Source organism: Lontra canadensis, unplaced genomic scaffold (genome assembly GCF_010015895.1).
Source record: "Lontra canadensis isolate GAN:19392208 unplaced genomic scaffold, GSC_riverotter_1.0 scaffold63, whole genome shotgun sequence".
Classification (NCBI taxonomy): domain Eukaryota; kingdom Metazoa; phylum Chordata; class Mammalia; order Carnivora; family Mustelidae; genus Lontra; species Lontra canadensis.
The window spans coordinates 10,734,422-10,748,493 of record NW_022631057.1 but is presented as its reverse complement, the minus strand read 5'-3'; the positions used below and the strand labels follow the sequence as shown (position 1 = coordinate 10,748,493).

The 14,072-nt window shown below is 55.5% G+C and overlaps 1 protein-coding gene across 9 annotated transcripts in view; it reads left to right on the top strand.

The window, feature by feature from the left end:
* The window catches only part of PIK3C2B (phosphatidylinositol-4-phosphate 3-kinase catalytic subunit type 2 beta), a 63,865-nt gene that overhangs the window by 21,274 nt on the left and 28,519 nt on the right, over window positions 1–14,072 (top strand). For 7 of the 9 annotated variants that reach the window (XR_004385108.1, XM_032878385.1, XM_032878379.1 and 4 more), the window contains 9 exons: window positions 1,598–2,627; window positions 5,983–6,083; window positions 6,696–6,850; window positions 7,189–7,309; window positions 10,056–10,167; window positions 10,339–10,418; window positions 10,753–10,816; window positions 12,299–12,445; window positions 13,080–13,113. Coding sequence is in view for 8 of the 9 variants with exons in the window: in XM_032878385.1 (XP_032734276.1) it covers window positions 1,686–2,627; window positions 5,983–6,083; window positions 6,696–6,850; window positions 7,189–7,309; window positions 10,056–10,167; window positions 10,339–10,418; window positions 10,753–10,816; window positions 12,299–12,445; window positions 13,080–13,113 (1,756 nt within the window). In the remaining variant the exon portion in view is untranslated. Of the gene's footprint in view, window positions 1–1,597; window positions 2,628–4,423; window positions 4,596–5,982; window positions 6,084–6,658; window positions 6,851–7,188; window positions 7,310–10,055; window positions 10,168–10,338; window positions 10,419–10,752; window positions 10,817–12,298; window positions 12,446–13,079; window positions 13,114–14,072 lie in introns of those variants that run through there. The other 2 variants (XM_032878384.1, XM_032878386.1) reach the window with 2 other exon arrangements.

Sequence of the window (14,072 nt, the reverse complement as noted above, 5' to 3'; positions counted from 1 at the left end):
ACTGCTTGTAGCCGGGACCAGCTGGCCTGGGAGCCTTGCCTTCCTGCCTGGCTTCCTGAGGCCCGAGGGGAATCCGTATGGCACACCTGTTATTCCTCAGGTACCCCGGTCTCACCTTCAGCCAGGCTTTGTTTTTTTATGGCTCATGTTGGTCTGTTTGGGAAGGACCTTAGTGCAGGCTGAGTGGACACGAGGTCTGTTTCATTGGACTGTTTCACTTTATAGCTTTTTTTTATTTTTAAAGATTTTATTTATTTAACAGAGAGAGAGAGAGATCACAAGTAGGCAGAGAGGCAGGCAGAGAGAGAGGGGGAAGCAGGCTCCCTGCCGAGCAGAGAGCCCAATGCAGGACTTGATCCCAGGACCCTGAGATCATGACCCGAGCCGAAGGCTGAGGCTTAACCAACTGAGCCACCTAGGCGCCCCAACTTTATATCTTTATTGAGGTATAATGGACATATAATAAACTGTACCTATTTAAAGCATACAATCCCATAAGTTGTGACATATATAAATAGCCATGAAACCCTTGCCACAATCTAATGAACATATTTGTCACCCCCAAAAGTCTCCTTTAAGCTTGTCATCCATCTCTCTTTTCCCCCTTCCCAGATAACCACTGATCTGCCTTCTGTCACTGTTGGTTTTCTTTCCCAGGATTTTATATAAATGGAACCCTACGTATTGGTACTTTTTTGTCTGGCTTCTTTTACTCAGTTATAGTTATTTTGAGATGCATCCATTTAGCGCGTGTGTCCATAATTCATTCCTTTTTGTGGCTGAGTTAGTGTCATTTTGTGGACCTAAGCGCATTTTTTAATCCGTTCCCCTGTTGGTGGACAGACCTGGGTTTCTTGTTTGGGGCTGTGGCAGATAAGGCGGCATGAATATGTGTATATGAGTCTGTGCAGATGCGTGCTTTTGTTTGTCTTGGGTAAGTGACTGGGAGTGGGATAGTTGAGTCATGTGCTAGGTAGATGTTGGCCTTTTCAAGAGGCTGCCCGTTTCCCGAAGTGGTTGCCCTATTTTGCGTTGCCCACCAGCAGAGTATGAGAATGGTCCTCTTTTTTTTTTTTTTAACTTTTTTAGATATTTTATTTATTCATTTGAGAGAGAGAGAGAGAGACAGCACAAGCAGAGGGAGAGGCAGAGGGAGAAGCAGACTCTTTGCTGAGCAGGGAGCCTGATGCAGGACTCAATCCCAGGACCCTGGTATGGCCTGAGCGGAAGGCAGATGCTTAACCGTCTGAGCTACCCAGCCGTCCTGTGAATGGTCCTCTTTAAATGGATCGAAGAGCCCCTATTGCCATCTCCTTTTGGATGCAGAGTGCCTCCTTCTTTCCTCGGGGTGCACAGGAGAGAGAGGAGGATGGGAGTGTGGGACTAGACATCGATAGATGAATGGAAAGGTGGGTGGATGGATTCGGTAATAGAGCTGTCTTGGTATCTCTCTTTGTCTCCATCCTTTTGTTTCTTTCCATCTGTCGTAGGCACTTAAGAAGCAGGCAGTGGCTCCAGGTTATGTCACCCAAATCACATCACTCATTCAAGTCTTTTCGTGGTTGAATGACTGATGTTTTTTACCTCATGCCTGCAGGTGCCCAGACACCATGCCAGAATCCTGTACACTTGACACTGGGAGGAAGTAGAAGACTTCCTTGTCTCCTCCACCGCCCATCCTCACCATGTCTTCGACTCAGGGCAATGGGGAGCACTGGAAGTCCTTGGAATCGGTGGGCATCAGCCGCAAAGAGCTGGCCATGGCCGAAGCCCTGCAGATGGAGTATGATGCGCTGTCCCGGCTCCGGCACGACAAGGAGGAGAGCAGAGCCAAGCAGAACACGGACCCCTCGCTCATCAGCTGGGACGAGCCCGTCCTAGACTTCTACAGCAAGCCGGCAGGAAGGCAGAAGGACCTCAGGCTCTTACGCGGTCTTTCTGGCTCCGATCCTACCCTCAATTACAACTCACTCTCCCCGCAGGAAGGGTTATCCAACCACTCTACCTCCCAGGGCTCCCAGCCTGGCCCGGATCCCTGGCCCAAAGGCTCTCTGGCTCGAGACTATCTCTACATCTTTGATGGTTCAGATGAGGGGCTCTCTTTGTCCCCTGGGGACCTAGGACCGGGGGACATAGATGGCTCTTCCAAGAAACTGTCCCCACCTCCTCTGCCTCCCCGTGCCTCTATCTGGGACACTCCTCCGCTGCCTCCCAGAAAGGGGTCTCCCTCCTCCTCCAAGATCTCCCAGCCCAATGACGTCAACACATTCTCTCCGGTGGAGCAACCTGCAGGAAAACTGCTAGGGCGCCGCATCCTAGAGGAAGAGGGGCTGGGGAGTGGGGGTCCGGGGCGCCTCTTGGGGCCTGTGGACTATGACGGTATCAACGACGCGATCACACGGCTCAACCTAAAATCCACCTACGATGAGGAGATGTTGCGTGACACCACGAAGGGTTGGAAGGAGGGCCGCGGGCCCCTGGACTTCGGTGGCAAGGACACTCCTGGGAAGCCGGTGGCCCGGAGCAAGACCATGCCCCCTCAGGTGCCGCCGCGCACCTATGCCTCCCGCTACGCCAATGGGAAAAATACGACCCCGGGCAAGAACCGCCGGATTTCCGCCGCTCCGGTGAGGACCTCCTTATGTTCCTTCTGCCTTTCCAAGCGCCATTTGGAAACAAAAGGGTAGTCCTCTCTTCTCTGTGGTTCCAAATCCAGATCTGCTCCCCACTCACCCCTCTGCCCCTGTCTTCTGCTCCCTGGGCCCTGGCTGGGGAGAGGAGGAGGGACACCAATGGAGACATGGCTCCTTCTCAGGGCTGAGTTTTGTACCCAAACAGTCCTTGCGGGGGGCAGGTGTCTCGGTTCTTAGCGTGTGCTCGCTTCATGAGGTGAGGATGGGCTGAGGGGACTCATGGTGGCTCGTGGCCGAGTGGCCTTGTGGACTGGAGCGGGTTGCTTCTGTTGCTTTCTGACCTGCTTTGCCCAAAGCGCTGTGTGAGGAGGAGGCTTAGTCACGGTGTTTAGTGCTCAGTGGTCACCAGACCCCGGTCCAGACCCCTCAGCAACCCTCCTGACAGTCCAAGGCACACAGCTCTGATCTTTCTTGTTCTGGAGCTTGCTGGTTTCTGCTTTCTCTTTCCCTCTGTTTCTTGTCTTTCTGTCTCTCCATCTCTCCCCTCCTCTGTCTCTGCCTTTCTCTCTCTCTCTGCTTCTTCTTCTTTTTTTTTTTTTTTTAAGATTTTACTTATTTATTAGACGCACAGAGAGAGATCACAAGTAGGCAGAGAAGCAGGCAGAGGGGGGGTGGGGAAGCAGGCCCCTTGCTGAGCAGAGAGCCTGATGCGGGGCTCGATCCCAGGACCCTGAGATCATGACCTGAGCCGAAGGCAGAGGCTCAACCCACCGAGCCACCCAGGCGCCCCTCTGTCCTTCTGCTTCTATTTCTGTCTCTCCCTCTGTGTCTCTGCCTGTCTCTCTCTCCTCTCTCTGTTACGCGGGTAACTGTACAGAACAAGACTTACCGTCTCGGCCAATCTGACGTGTACAGTTCGGTGACTTTAGCGACATTCACGTTGTGCTGCCATCCCCACAGGCCACATGCTTTCACAGTGAAAATATTTAGAAAACATATTTGTACACAGTACAAAATAGCAAAGTGTCCACCCAGAAGGATGGGGGAGGTCCCAGGATAGCTTTGATCTTTTTTTTTCTGGTTTAAAAGAGTGTTCGCAGCATCTCCATGGTGGGGGGACCTGAGGCCCCTTGGAGTTTCACCGTTGGGTCTGGAAGCCCCGACCCCAGAGGGAGTCAAGAGGTACTCTCACGGCCGGTGCCTTCCGTAGGAACAGCATTCCACTTCATTCCATCCCTGTTTCCTCCTTATCCATTGTCTAAGGGACACGGGGACTTTCCCGCCCTGTGTCCCAGCAATTGGGATCCTTCACAAATCTGGGAAGGCCACGTGGTCCTTCCTTCCTGTGCTTCTGCTAAGAGAGTCCCCCAGAGCAGAGTCAGCTTCTGGGAGAAGTCACGACTCTGGAGCTCAGGGCTTTTTAAAGGCCCTGTTCGGAGAGGTGGGGCTGCTCCCGCTATTTATAGGGACAGGGAGATTCCTGTTCCCAGCTCCCAGTTCCTCACCCGGAGCCGGGCCTGCTCGGAGTCAGGCCACCCGGGTAGGTGGTCACGTCTGTTGCTCCCTATCTCTCTCGCCTCCTTCCACCACCTCACCCTTCCCCCTACCCCTGTGTGTCACCAGGGTTCTGAGAGGGAGCGTGGTCCAGAGTGTCCTGGGCAGAGCAAAAAGCTCCTGCCAGTTCTTAGGGGGGCAATGCGGCCTTGGTCGTCCCCCGCTCAGCTCGGGGCAGGGGCTCATCCTACCAGGCGGGGGGACCTCTTGGGCTCTCGGCCCATCCCGCCACCCCGCCTCCACCGGGCTTCCAGCCAGAGGGACCCTCCTTATCCCAGGCCTGCGGAGCCAGCTCTGGAAACAGTTGGCTCCGAATGCCAGCCTGGTACCCCCGCTGCCAGCCTCCGCCCGGCAGACGCCCCCAGCCAGCATCGGGCGATGGCACCAGGGCCTGCCAGCAGGGCAAACGTAAGTGGCTTTTGTTTTCTTATGGAGCCAGGGAGTGGTACTGAAGGGCATGAAAATGGCCTTCAGTAGCTACTCTGTTCTCTATCCCCCTCGCCTTCCCCTCCTCTCTGTCTCTCTGTCTCTGTCTCTGTCAGTCTCTCACCCTCACTTCTGTGGGTTAATTGCTGACAGTGGTACTATTGTGAGAGGGACACAGGCTGGAACTTGGCAGAGCAAGGGCCTCACATGCCAACCGCCCCCGCTGCCGCCCTCCCCTCTGCACCCCTCCACACTTACCCTGGGAGCAAGGCTAATGAGAGGGGTCACTCTGAGGAAACAATTTGGATATTCAAATGAGGAGCTCAGTTGTTGCCATCTGCCCCTAGGGGCGGGGAGGACATGAGAACACGAGAAGAGCCGTGGGAGGGCGAGAGGTGAGACATTGCTCTGTGCACAGGCCTGAGCTCCCCGGAAGCAGCTGCTGGCAGAGGCCGCCTCGCCCGGATGCAGGCTGGGGCTCCTCTGAGCTGCGGCTTCATTCCCATGGGGCAGCCTGTTGGGCAGAGACCTGCCAGGCCCCAGCTCCCCCCACCACTTCCTCCTCCTGGAGGGCTGCTTCGCGGTGACTGTAAGCAGCTCTGTGTGGGGAGCCAGGTCGCCGTGAGAATCTGCACCACCTCAACACAGGTTCTCGGCAAGGAAGTGGGGCCCAGGCAGTCTCCCCGACATTCCAGCCCATCAGACCTGAAAGGCTCTTGGGAGCCAGGAGGAGCTAAGCCTCCTCCAGGTTCTCTCCTGCCCAGAAAGTCACTCTGATACTTTCTTCCTCAAATAGCATTGACCGAGAACACGCACGTGTGTCTGAGTCACTGCCTCCGTCTGGGGCTCTCAGTCTCTCTCTGCTTTGGGTCCCTGGGGCCTGCTGTGGATGCTGAGGCCTTCGCCCCGGGGCCAGCCTCCCTGGGCACTGGCCCTGGCCTTCCACACTGGGATGGGGATGCCTGCAGAGCTCTCCGCCATGGCCCTGGGAGCACCCCGAGGGAGCCAGCCCCAGGGACCAGCAAAGCTATGTGCTGCCTAACCTGGGTTGAGCTTAGGAGTTGCTGCCCCCCCACCCCCGCACTCTGCGCCATCCTGGAAGACGAGGTTTGGCCACTTTCTCATCCATCCCACCCAGACTTCGAACCTCAGCCAAGGCTTCAAGTTCTCTCTTTCCACTTGGCTCCCAGGCTCCTAGGACCGCAGATCAAGATATTCCTGGATTTCCCACATTTTTCCTGCACCCCTGAATATTCAATGCGTAAAAAGCCTTTACACCCAGATTTTCAGGGTTTAGATCTGGGAGCAACCTGTGGGAACGGGGTGCCGTGAGAGAAAACGAGCTGAGTCAGTGGCTCTTTTCTTAAAGGTGGACTCGAGGCGCCATGCTGTTGCCAATGGCCATGAATTGTTCGAGGTCTCAGAGGAAAGAGATGAGGAGGTTGCTGCATTTTGCCACATGCTGGATGTGTAAGAGTTAAAGAATGGGGTGTCGGGGAGGGCTCTGGGGGCCAGGGAGGAGGGCCAGCCCACTCAGAACTTTCTCTAGGAAGGAGGAAGAGCCATACTGAGTCCATCTCCACTCATGGCTGTGGGGTGCTTCCCACAACAGGTGTTTGTGGGCTTTTTGAAATCTTAGAAGTTCCACATTTTGGGCAAAGTTCACGAACCCTCGATTGAACAGACAAATGATCCCAGTGGCTTCAGGCTCCGTTGCCCCCAGGAGCAAATGCGCCTTGGATGGAGCAAAGCGAATATTACATGGAGCTAAAAGAGAAAGGAAATGGAGCTAGGAGAATTTCCCATTGGATTTAGCCCAGAAAGCTTTGTCCCGGTGGAGCTGGCCCTACCATGCGGTGGGGCTTGGGAACCATTTTGTAACTGTAGCAAATGTGTCAAGTACATGGTTTCCCAGAGCAGCTTCCCCCACTGCTCCCATCCTGGACTGCTGACCTGGAGGGCCGGGCTGCGCAGGGAGAGAAGGGCCCTTGGCCTCAGGGTGGGAGGGTCCCAGCAGGCGTCTTCTCGACCGCTCTCTTCCGAAGGCACAGCGAGGGTCCTTCTCCCTCTCTTCCTGCACAGCCTTCGCTCTGGCTCCGACATCCAAGACTACTCCCTCACCGGATATGTCTGGAGCGCGGTCACCCCGAGCCCAGAGCACCTCGGGGATGAGGTCAACCTGAAGGTGACCGTGCTGTGTGACAGCCTACAGGAGCCGCTCACTTTTACCTGCAACTGTAAGTGGGGAGAGTGGAGGAGCATCCCGTGAGGCGGGGCAGGGATGCCCGTGGTCTGGACTCTAGGATCCTTTGACCTCCGGTCCCACTCAGCCTGTGGCCCTGATGAGGGGCAGTGGGGACACTCCTCTAGGGGACTGGCGCTGGGGCCAGCTTTGGGGGCCCACGGTCATTTTCCCCAAGCCGAAACTGTGTGTCTGCCTGCTTTATCTGGATAGCCGTGGCGCTGGAGAATGCTTAGTCAGGAATAGGGTAGTTAGCGTGGGGACGCTGAGCCCCACCTGCCCCGGCTCCCCCAGCGCCCCCATCACTGCTCCCCTGCCCCACCCCCCTTGCAGGTTCTTCCACTGTAGACTTGCTCATCCACCAGACTCTGTGCTACACCCACGATGAACTGAGGGATGTGGACGTGGGGAACTTTGTGCTGAAGCCCTGTGGGCTGGAGGAGTTCCTGCAGAAGTGAGTGAACAGTGGGGAGAGCGGGTAGGAAGTGGCACCTGCCTGCTGGGTGGTAGGGTTGTCAGGGGGCCTCCTTGCGGTGGTGCTGCTGGTGCTGCGCTCGCGGCCTGGGGCTGGCAGCCCCTCCCTGATCCCAAGGCTGCTTTCTGGGCACACGCACAGCCACGTCGCACTTTCCCCAGGCACTCTGTCTTCCAGCAGGGCTGGCCGGCTTCTGAGCCAAGTCTGCTGTGGAAAGAGCTTGGAGCTGGGACCAGGCAAAGACGAAGTCCTATCTGCTTGCAGACGTCTGCGTGTGGAGAGATGCGGGCGTGGGGCTGAGGGGGAGAGGGGACTATCAGAGCTCTGCTTCTCAGATTGTGTCTTTACGGCCAGGGGCAGATGGAGGACTGGGCAGAAGTACCCTTGGGGAACTTAGGGGAGAACTTACAATTGCTCCCTCTTCACTGTTTCCCTGCCGGTAAGCCTTTCCTGGGGCAGCATGTGCAGCTGGTTGTCTCCCAACGGCTTGCCTGCGGCTTCTCTCCATCCATGCCCTGGGCAGCAAGGCCGCCTCCTGGAAAGTCTGATGTGCATCAGCTACAGCTATGCCCTTTTCACTGCCCTGAGGCTCTGGGTGCTGCGGCAAGAGGAGGAGGGGGTACACCCCTCAGGGGGTGGGGCTGTGGGCAGGCTCTAGAATCAGCCAGAAGACAGCAGATAAGGAAAAAAAGAGATGTGCTCTCCTCCCCAAGCCTCTGACTTGCCTACTGCCCACTTCCCCACTTCGAGGGTGCTTTGCCAACGGCCTGATTGGTTCCTGACTGGTTTCTTCCACCCTGGGGAGAGGAAGGGCAGGGCCCTGCAGGGCGCAGCCCCAGGAGCCCTGTTAGGTGTGTTCAGTCTGTATTCGCCTTCCCTAGAAGAATAAGAAGAGGTCCTAGACTCAGGGTCACCTGGGAGAGAGCACCCCAGGCACTGTTGGGAGGGGCATCATGGGTCACACTGATATGGCCGGTTTGGGTGGTGGCTTGCCACCTACTAGATGTAAAGCCCTGGTCCTCAGTTTCTTCCCTCGGATGGAGTTAGGATTGAACATGAGAATGACCCAGTGAGCAGGGAAGGGCCAGCCCAAAGGGAGGAGAGCATGGGGATCCACATCAGCTGGATACTCTCATAGTCCTTGAGGCTGCGGGGCCAATGATGGTGGACAAGCTGTCAGGTTCTGACTTCCTGCCAAGACCTAGCTGGAGTGCTCATGGTCAGGTGCAGCCGGTCAGTGGTCCCAGAGTCATGCCCCTCCCACTCTGAGCTGAATGCACACAGACGAAGGCCTTCCACAGAGAAGGTCAGTTAAGTCCCCAGGGGACCCCAGTGTCCACGACTCTTGGTCCCAAAGCCCCCCTCTTCCTCCGAGGTTCTTTTCTTCCCTCCCACCCAGCAGGAAAGCCTGGACACCTGAGCACCAGACAGCTGCCTTGGGTGGGCATGGACAGACCCTCAGGGTATTCCAGAAAGCTGCTGGCTACCAAGGAAGCCCTGTGGTTTCCTACCCTGGCCCAGGAGGGCCCATGGCTGAGGGGGTGTGGTGGGTCCAGGATGCAGGCTGCTCTCAGATAAGAACCTTGAGACGGCCCCAGGGGAGGGCTGGGTTTCCTGCTGCCTCCCCCACCCCCACCACACTCTTCCTTCCTCCTGGGGCACTCCCACCAGACCCCCCAGCCCAGCCTCTCCACCCCCAGGGTTTAGCTCTGGCTCAGCCTTGACAGGTTGGGGCCTAGATCTGAGCTTGGCCCCTCGGGATGTGGAGAAGCCCTTGAATCCCAGCTGGACCCAGACTGGTCTGAGGCCACCACCTCCTGGGCTTCTGCACAGACTCCTCCCCTTTGCTCCTCTCCTCTCCCCTCCATTTCTGGCCTAGATTCCCAGCTCTGCTGAGGAAGGAAGTCCCTTTCCGGCTTCTGTTCCCCAGCTGCTGGGACCCGGCCCAGGCCCGCAGTGCTGGTCTGCAGGACAGACTCCCTCTGCCCCTTCTGAGTTTCCTTTCTGACTCGCATGTGATTTGGGAGGGAGGAAAAGCCTGGGTCATGGAGGGACCCCCCAAGGCCTCCACTGAGACTCAGGTCGACATGGTCTCACGTGTTGTCGCTCAAGCAGTGAGTGGTCTGCAGGTGGGTGTTGGTCAGGAAGTCTGTAGAGATGTGGGTCGTTATTCACAGTCGTGGAGGAAGGGGAGAGGCAGAATTCTTTGGGCTTGGGAATAATACACCTAGAATCTTGGTGGGTCTTTTTGGTTAGCCTCAGCACCCCAGTCGCTGATGGTAGGAGGGTGGGAGACTGAGGACTGCAGGGTGGGGAGAGTGTCGCTCAGTGAGCTCCGTGCCCCAGCCGGAGCACAGGTAACTTCCAAAGTGTCCTGTCTACCAAAGCCAAGACAATGGGGTTTAATCACTGCCCCCCCCGAGAAGTCTCTGTACCCCCATTCCAGAAGGCCTACCCCTGGAGCGATCGGGGATGATGATACAGGTAATAAATGCCTAGGAAGGTCAACGTTAGTACAGACCAAGGTTATGTGTATCAGGTGGCTTTTCTTTAGACAGACCTCCATTTCTTTCCCTGAGCTCTATAATAACATTTTCCAGGAGCCCAGGTAGTACCCACTCACTGCCTGCTTCCTCCTATTTCTCTCTCCCCGAGGTTAACGTATACATCTCCCTTCCCACTGAGTTCCCACGGGGCTAATGGTCTTGCCCCCCTGTTCCACCAGCAAGCATGCCCTGGGCAGCCACGAGTACATTCAGTATTGCCGCAAGTTCGACATCGACATTCGGCTACAGCTGATGGAACAGAAAGCCGTACGCAGTGACCTGGCCCGGACGGTTCGTGTGGGGCAGGGGCTGGGGGAGGGGGTGGGTAGCAGATGGCTACACGGGAATGGGGAGATAGAATGGGTCTAAGGTGATATGGAACACATTCTGTGGGAGTAGGGTAGGAGCTCTGGGTTGGGATAAAGGTACCACTCCTCTCTGAGTAGGATAATTCTTACACAGGTGAATGATGACCAGAGCCCCTCCACCTTGAACTACCTCGTCCATCTGCAAGAGAGGCCAGTAAAACAGACCATCAGCAGGTGAGTGTGCGTGTTCTCTTGGATGTGGGCCAAACAGGAGCTGTGAAGGGACCTTGCTTGCCTTTCTGCCAGGCCAGGGGTTCTTAAGGTGTCTGGGGTGAGACCCAAGATTATTCTAGAAGATCCCCACTCTAGGGGATGCTACATCTCTTCCCTCTAGCACTTTGCCATCATTCTCCAGGTGAGGGGTGGTAAACCTATAGAAAGAGTGGGAGCCCCTTTAAACTAGAGCCTGAATCCTGAGCTGTGGGGAAGGAGGGACCTAATGGGTATCCCAGTACCGTGGGTCTGTCCTGACCTCTCCTACGACTTTTCCCTGTCCCCAACTCCCCAGGCAGGCCCTGGATCTTCTGTTTGACACATACCACAATGAAGTGGACGCTTTCCTGCTGGCCGATGTGAGTATCCATCGTGGGGCTGGCCCAGCTGCCCGGAGCTCCTCCCCAGGTTTCCCAAAGTCATTCTTGGACCAGCCAGCCCTAAAGGGATCTGGAGAAGACACTGACAGTCTGTCCACAGAGCACTCCTCCATTCCCCTAGCCCTTGGGCTACCCCTTGGGCAAACAAGACCACTGGCTGTTGGGCAGTTGACAAAAGCGGTTCTGCTCCCCTGTGGAAGTAGGTCAGGAACCACGCCCTGATTCCTGTCTCTGGAGCAGGACATCTCCAAAGCTAAGGGACATAGAGGTGTCCCCCCCCACTTGTGTACTTGCATGTGCCCCAGAGTGGGCATCCTATGAGCGATTCCCAGGAAGCTCTGGTTTGAGATGCTCCGATATCCTGGAGATGCTCCGATATCGTCAGGAGGAGGAAGGTCCCAGGGGTAGGGAAGCACTGGGACTCTCCTCACTTGGATTCTCATGGAGTTTGAAGCCTCAAAACCATGAGGATAAACATTTGCCCCAAATGTCATGAAGCTAAAAAAAAAAAGAGCAGTGATCTTCAAAACGAATCTCTGTATCGCGGAGCTAGTTCATCGTGCTCATGGATTCTTCCCTTTGGGGGAGCTGAGCATTATGTCTCGCTCAGTCCTCTACCCACCCCCAGAATGGTACCCCACGCCCGCTGTCCAGCAGCCTCTGCTCCACGCCCATTCAGCGGGATGAGGGGGAAGGTGTCTGAGCACCTTTTGGGTACTAGCCTGGCTCTGCGTTCGTTGCTGCTGTGGGTAGAGAAGCGTAAGGATTGTCTTGGCTTTCAGGGAGCCTGGGTTCCTGCTAGAACGATGGGAAAGTAACACAAGGCTATTAGTAGACAGAACAGGGTGGGTAGGAGTTCATCACGGGCTCCCAGAGAGTGATAGGAAGACTAGCCGGGGTGGGGTAGGGGTTCTGAGAATGAGGCTGGATTTTTGCTGGTCCGTGATTTGAACTTCCATAAGTGATCAGGACAGGACAGGTCAAGTGATTCCAGGGGAGCAAACTGCAGGAGCCCGAGCACAGAGGAGAACGTAGGGGTGTGGCCTGCCTGTGGTCCTGAGAGGAGATCCTCCTGGAAGGTCTGGGTGACAGTACTGAGTTGTAAGGTGGCCTAAGGCAACGGACCTGAATATGGTCTCTGGCTTCCTTGCTATTCCCTACAGATTGGTTTTATTAAAACTGCATGTCTTGGGGGATGTGTGTGTTTGTGCAGTAGCTGCCAGAGCGAGTCTGGGAATCAGAGGAGGTTCAGGGAAAAGACCTGGGAGCCTGGGCCTGGCTCATCTAATTCCAGAGGAGTGGTGGTTTGCTAACGCCGGATGTTTGAAGATCAAACACGGGAGTCCAGTCTGCCTCCTGAGGGTCATGAACCCCAGCTCCTCCCAACCCCTTCCCTCAACAGTGTGGGTGCTGGAGGCTGAGAGGGCTCACCTGCCAGCCTCGCTGTGCCGCCTCCCACAGGGGGACTTCCCACTGAAGGCCGACAGGGTGGTCCAGTCCGTCAAAGCCATCTGCAATGCCCTGGCCGCCGTGGAGACCCCTGAGATCACCAGCGCCCTCAACCAGCTGCCTCCCTGCCCCTCCCGCATGCAGCCAAAAATTCAGAAGGTAACGAATTCAGAGCGCTCGTGTAGGGGACAAGGAGAACAGCAGTCGCAAGTAACTGGGTGACGAGGTGTCCATTTCCTCGAAAGGTCCTCTCTCCACCTGCATCTTGCAGGTTTGGAGTTTAACTGCAAGAGTTCTTGTGTCCCCTATTCCTGAGGATGGGGGCAGGCGAGGGTCTGCCCTGGGCCTGATTGCCAGGAGCCCTGGCTGGGGCTGGCAAAGGCTTTATTCATCATCACCGAGGCACTGCCTGGTGCTTTGCATATCCAGCAGGGTGCAAAACCAAACCCTCCCTTGAGCCAGGGCTCTGTGACTCCACAGTGAGGGGGAGGCGGCCATGTGCAGCACACACAGGGCCAGCAAGATAGCCACCATGACCTGGGCTGGAGTGGCCCCAGGGTGGGAGGGTCTCATTTGGGTGGACACGACTTTAACCTTGGTCTAGCTCACTCTGTCCATCATCACATATGGCTCTGGTGCAAACCATGACGCTGTCTTCCCTGGGGAGTCTCTCCTTCTCACATTTCAGACCAGTCTGGTCCAGATGAGCACAGCTGCGGAAAGCCCTTTTTCCAGCTGTGTCGGAAATGGCCACAGCCCTGAAGCTCCCCTTCCTCTCCTTTTCCCCCAATAGGATCCCACTGTTTTGGCTGTGAGGGAAAACCGAGGTAAGGGAACGACTCTCTTGTCTTTATTCAGCAGGGGCAACGGAAAATAGGTCTCTGCCCAGATTCGTTTTTCTCCCTGGCCCCTTGATTTATGGGTCCAGGTCTGCTCTGTGTGTGTGTGTGTGTGTGTGTTTCCAGCTGGAGAGCACATTTCTTTCCATAAAATGTTTTCTCATTATTTTTGCTAGTTCTTCCTGTGGTGTCCCTGGGAGATGGTGATGAGGTGGTGTACATGGGAGGCTGGGGGTAGTGAGGCAAAATTAGCCCTGGGCTCCAGATGAGAAAACTTACTAGGGTAGGGGTGTCATTATTCTCCAGGAGGCTCATGACGCCTGTGTTTCCAACTCAGAATGGGCCTGGGGAGAAGGTGATAAAGGATTTTGCATAAGGAGTGAATCTTTCAAGCAGAACTTTGCTTTCTGGGGTTCTTGGTCAGTGATTCCCAATCTTTTGGATTCCATGAATTAATAATCTGCCCCACAACACATGATTTTATTTTATTTTACTTTAGAGATTATTTACTTATTTGAGAGAGAGAGAGCACAAGCAGGGGGAACAACTGGCAGAGGGACAAGGAGAAGCAGACTCCTGGCTGAGTAGGGAGCCTGCCACGGGTCTCGATCCCATGACCTTGGTATCATGACCTGCGCCGAAGGCAGATGCTTAGCTGACTGAGCCACCCAGGCGCCCTGAACAAAGCATTATTTTAGGGACCAGCATAGAAATCGTGTGCTTTTGCCAAGCATGGCTTTTAACGTTACTGACAACAATCGTTCCCACTATTTCCCAAAAGAAAGGACATTTAACACAAAATAAGTAGCCCTATGTAAAGATAAGGAGAATGTTTATAATTGAGTATCACTTTGTGAGAAGCTTGTGATGCAATCCTGCTTTTTTTCCCTCATTTCATCATGGCTGGGTGAACCTCGTCATGGCTGTTGGAAACCGACTGGCATTGG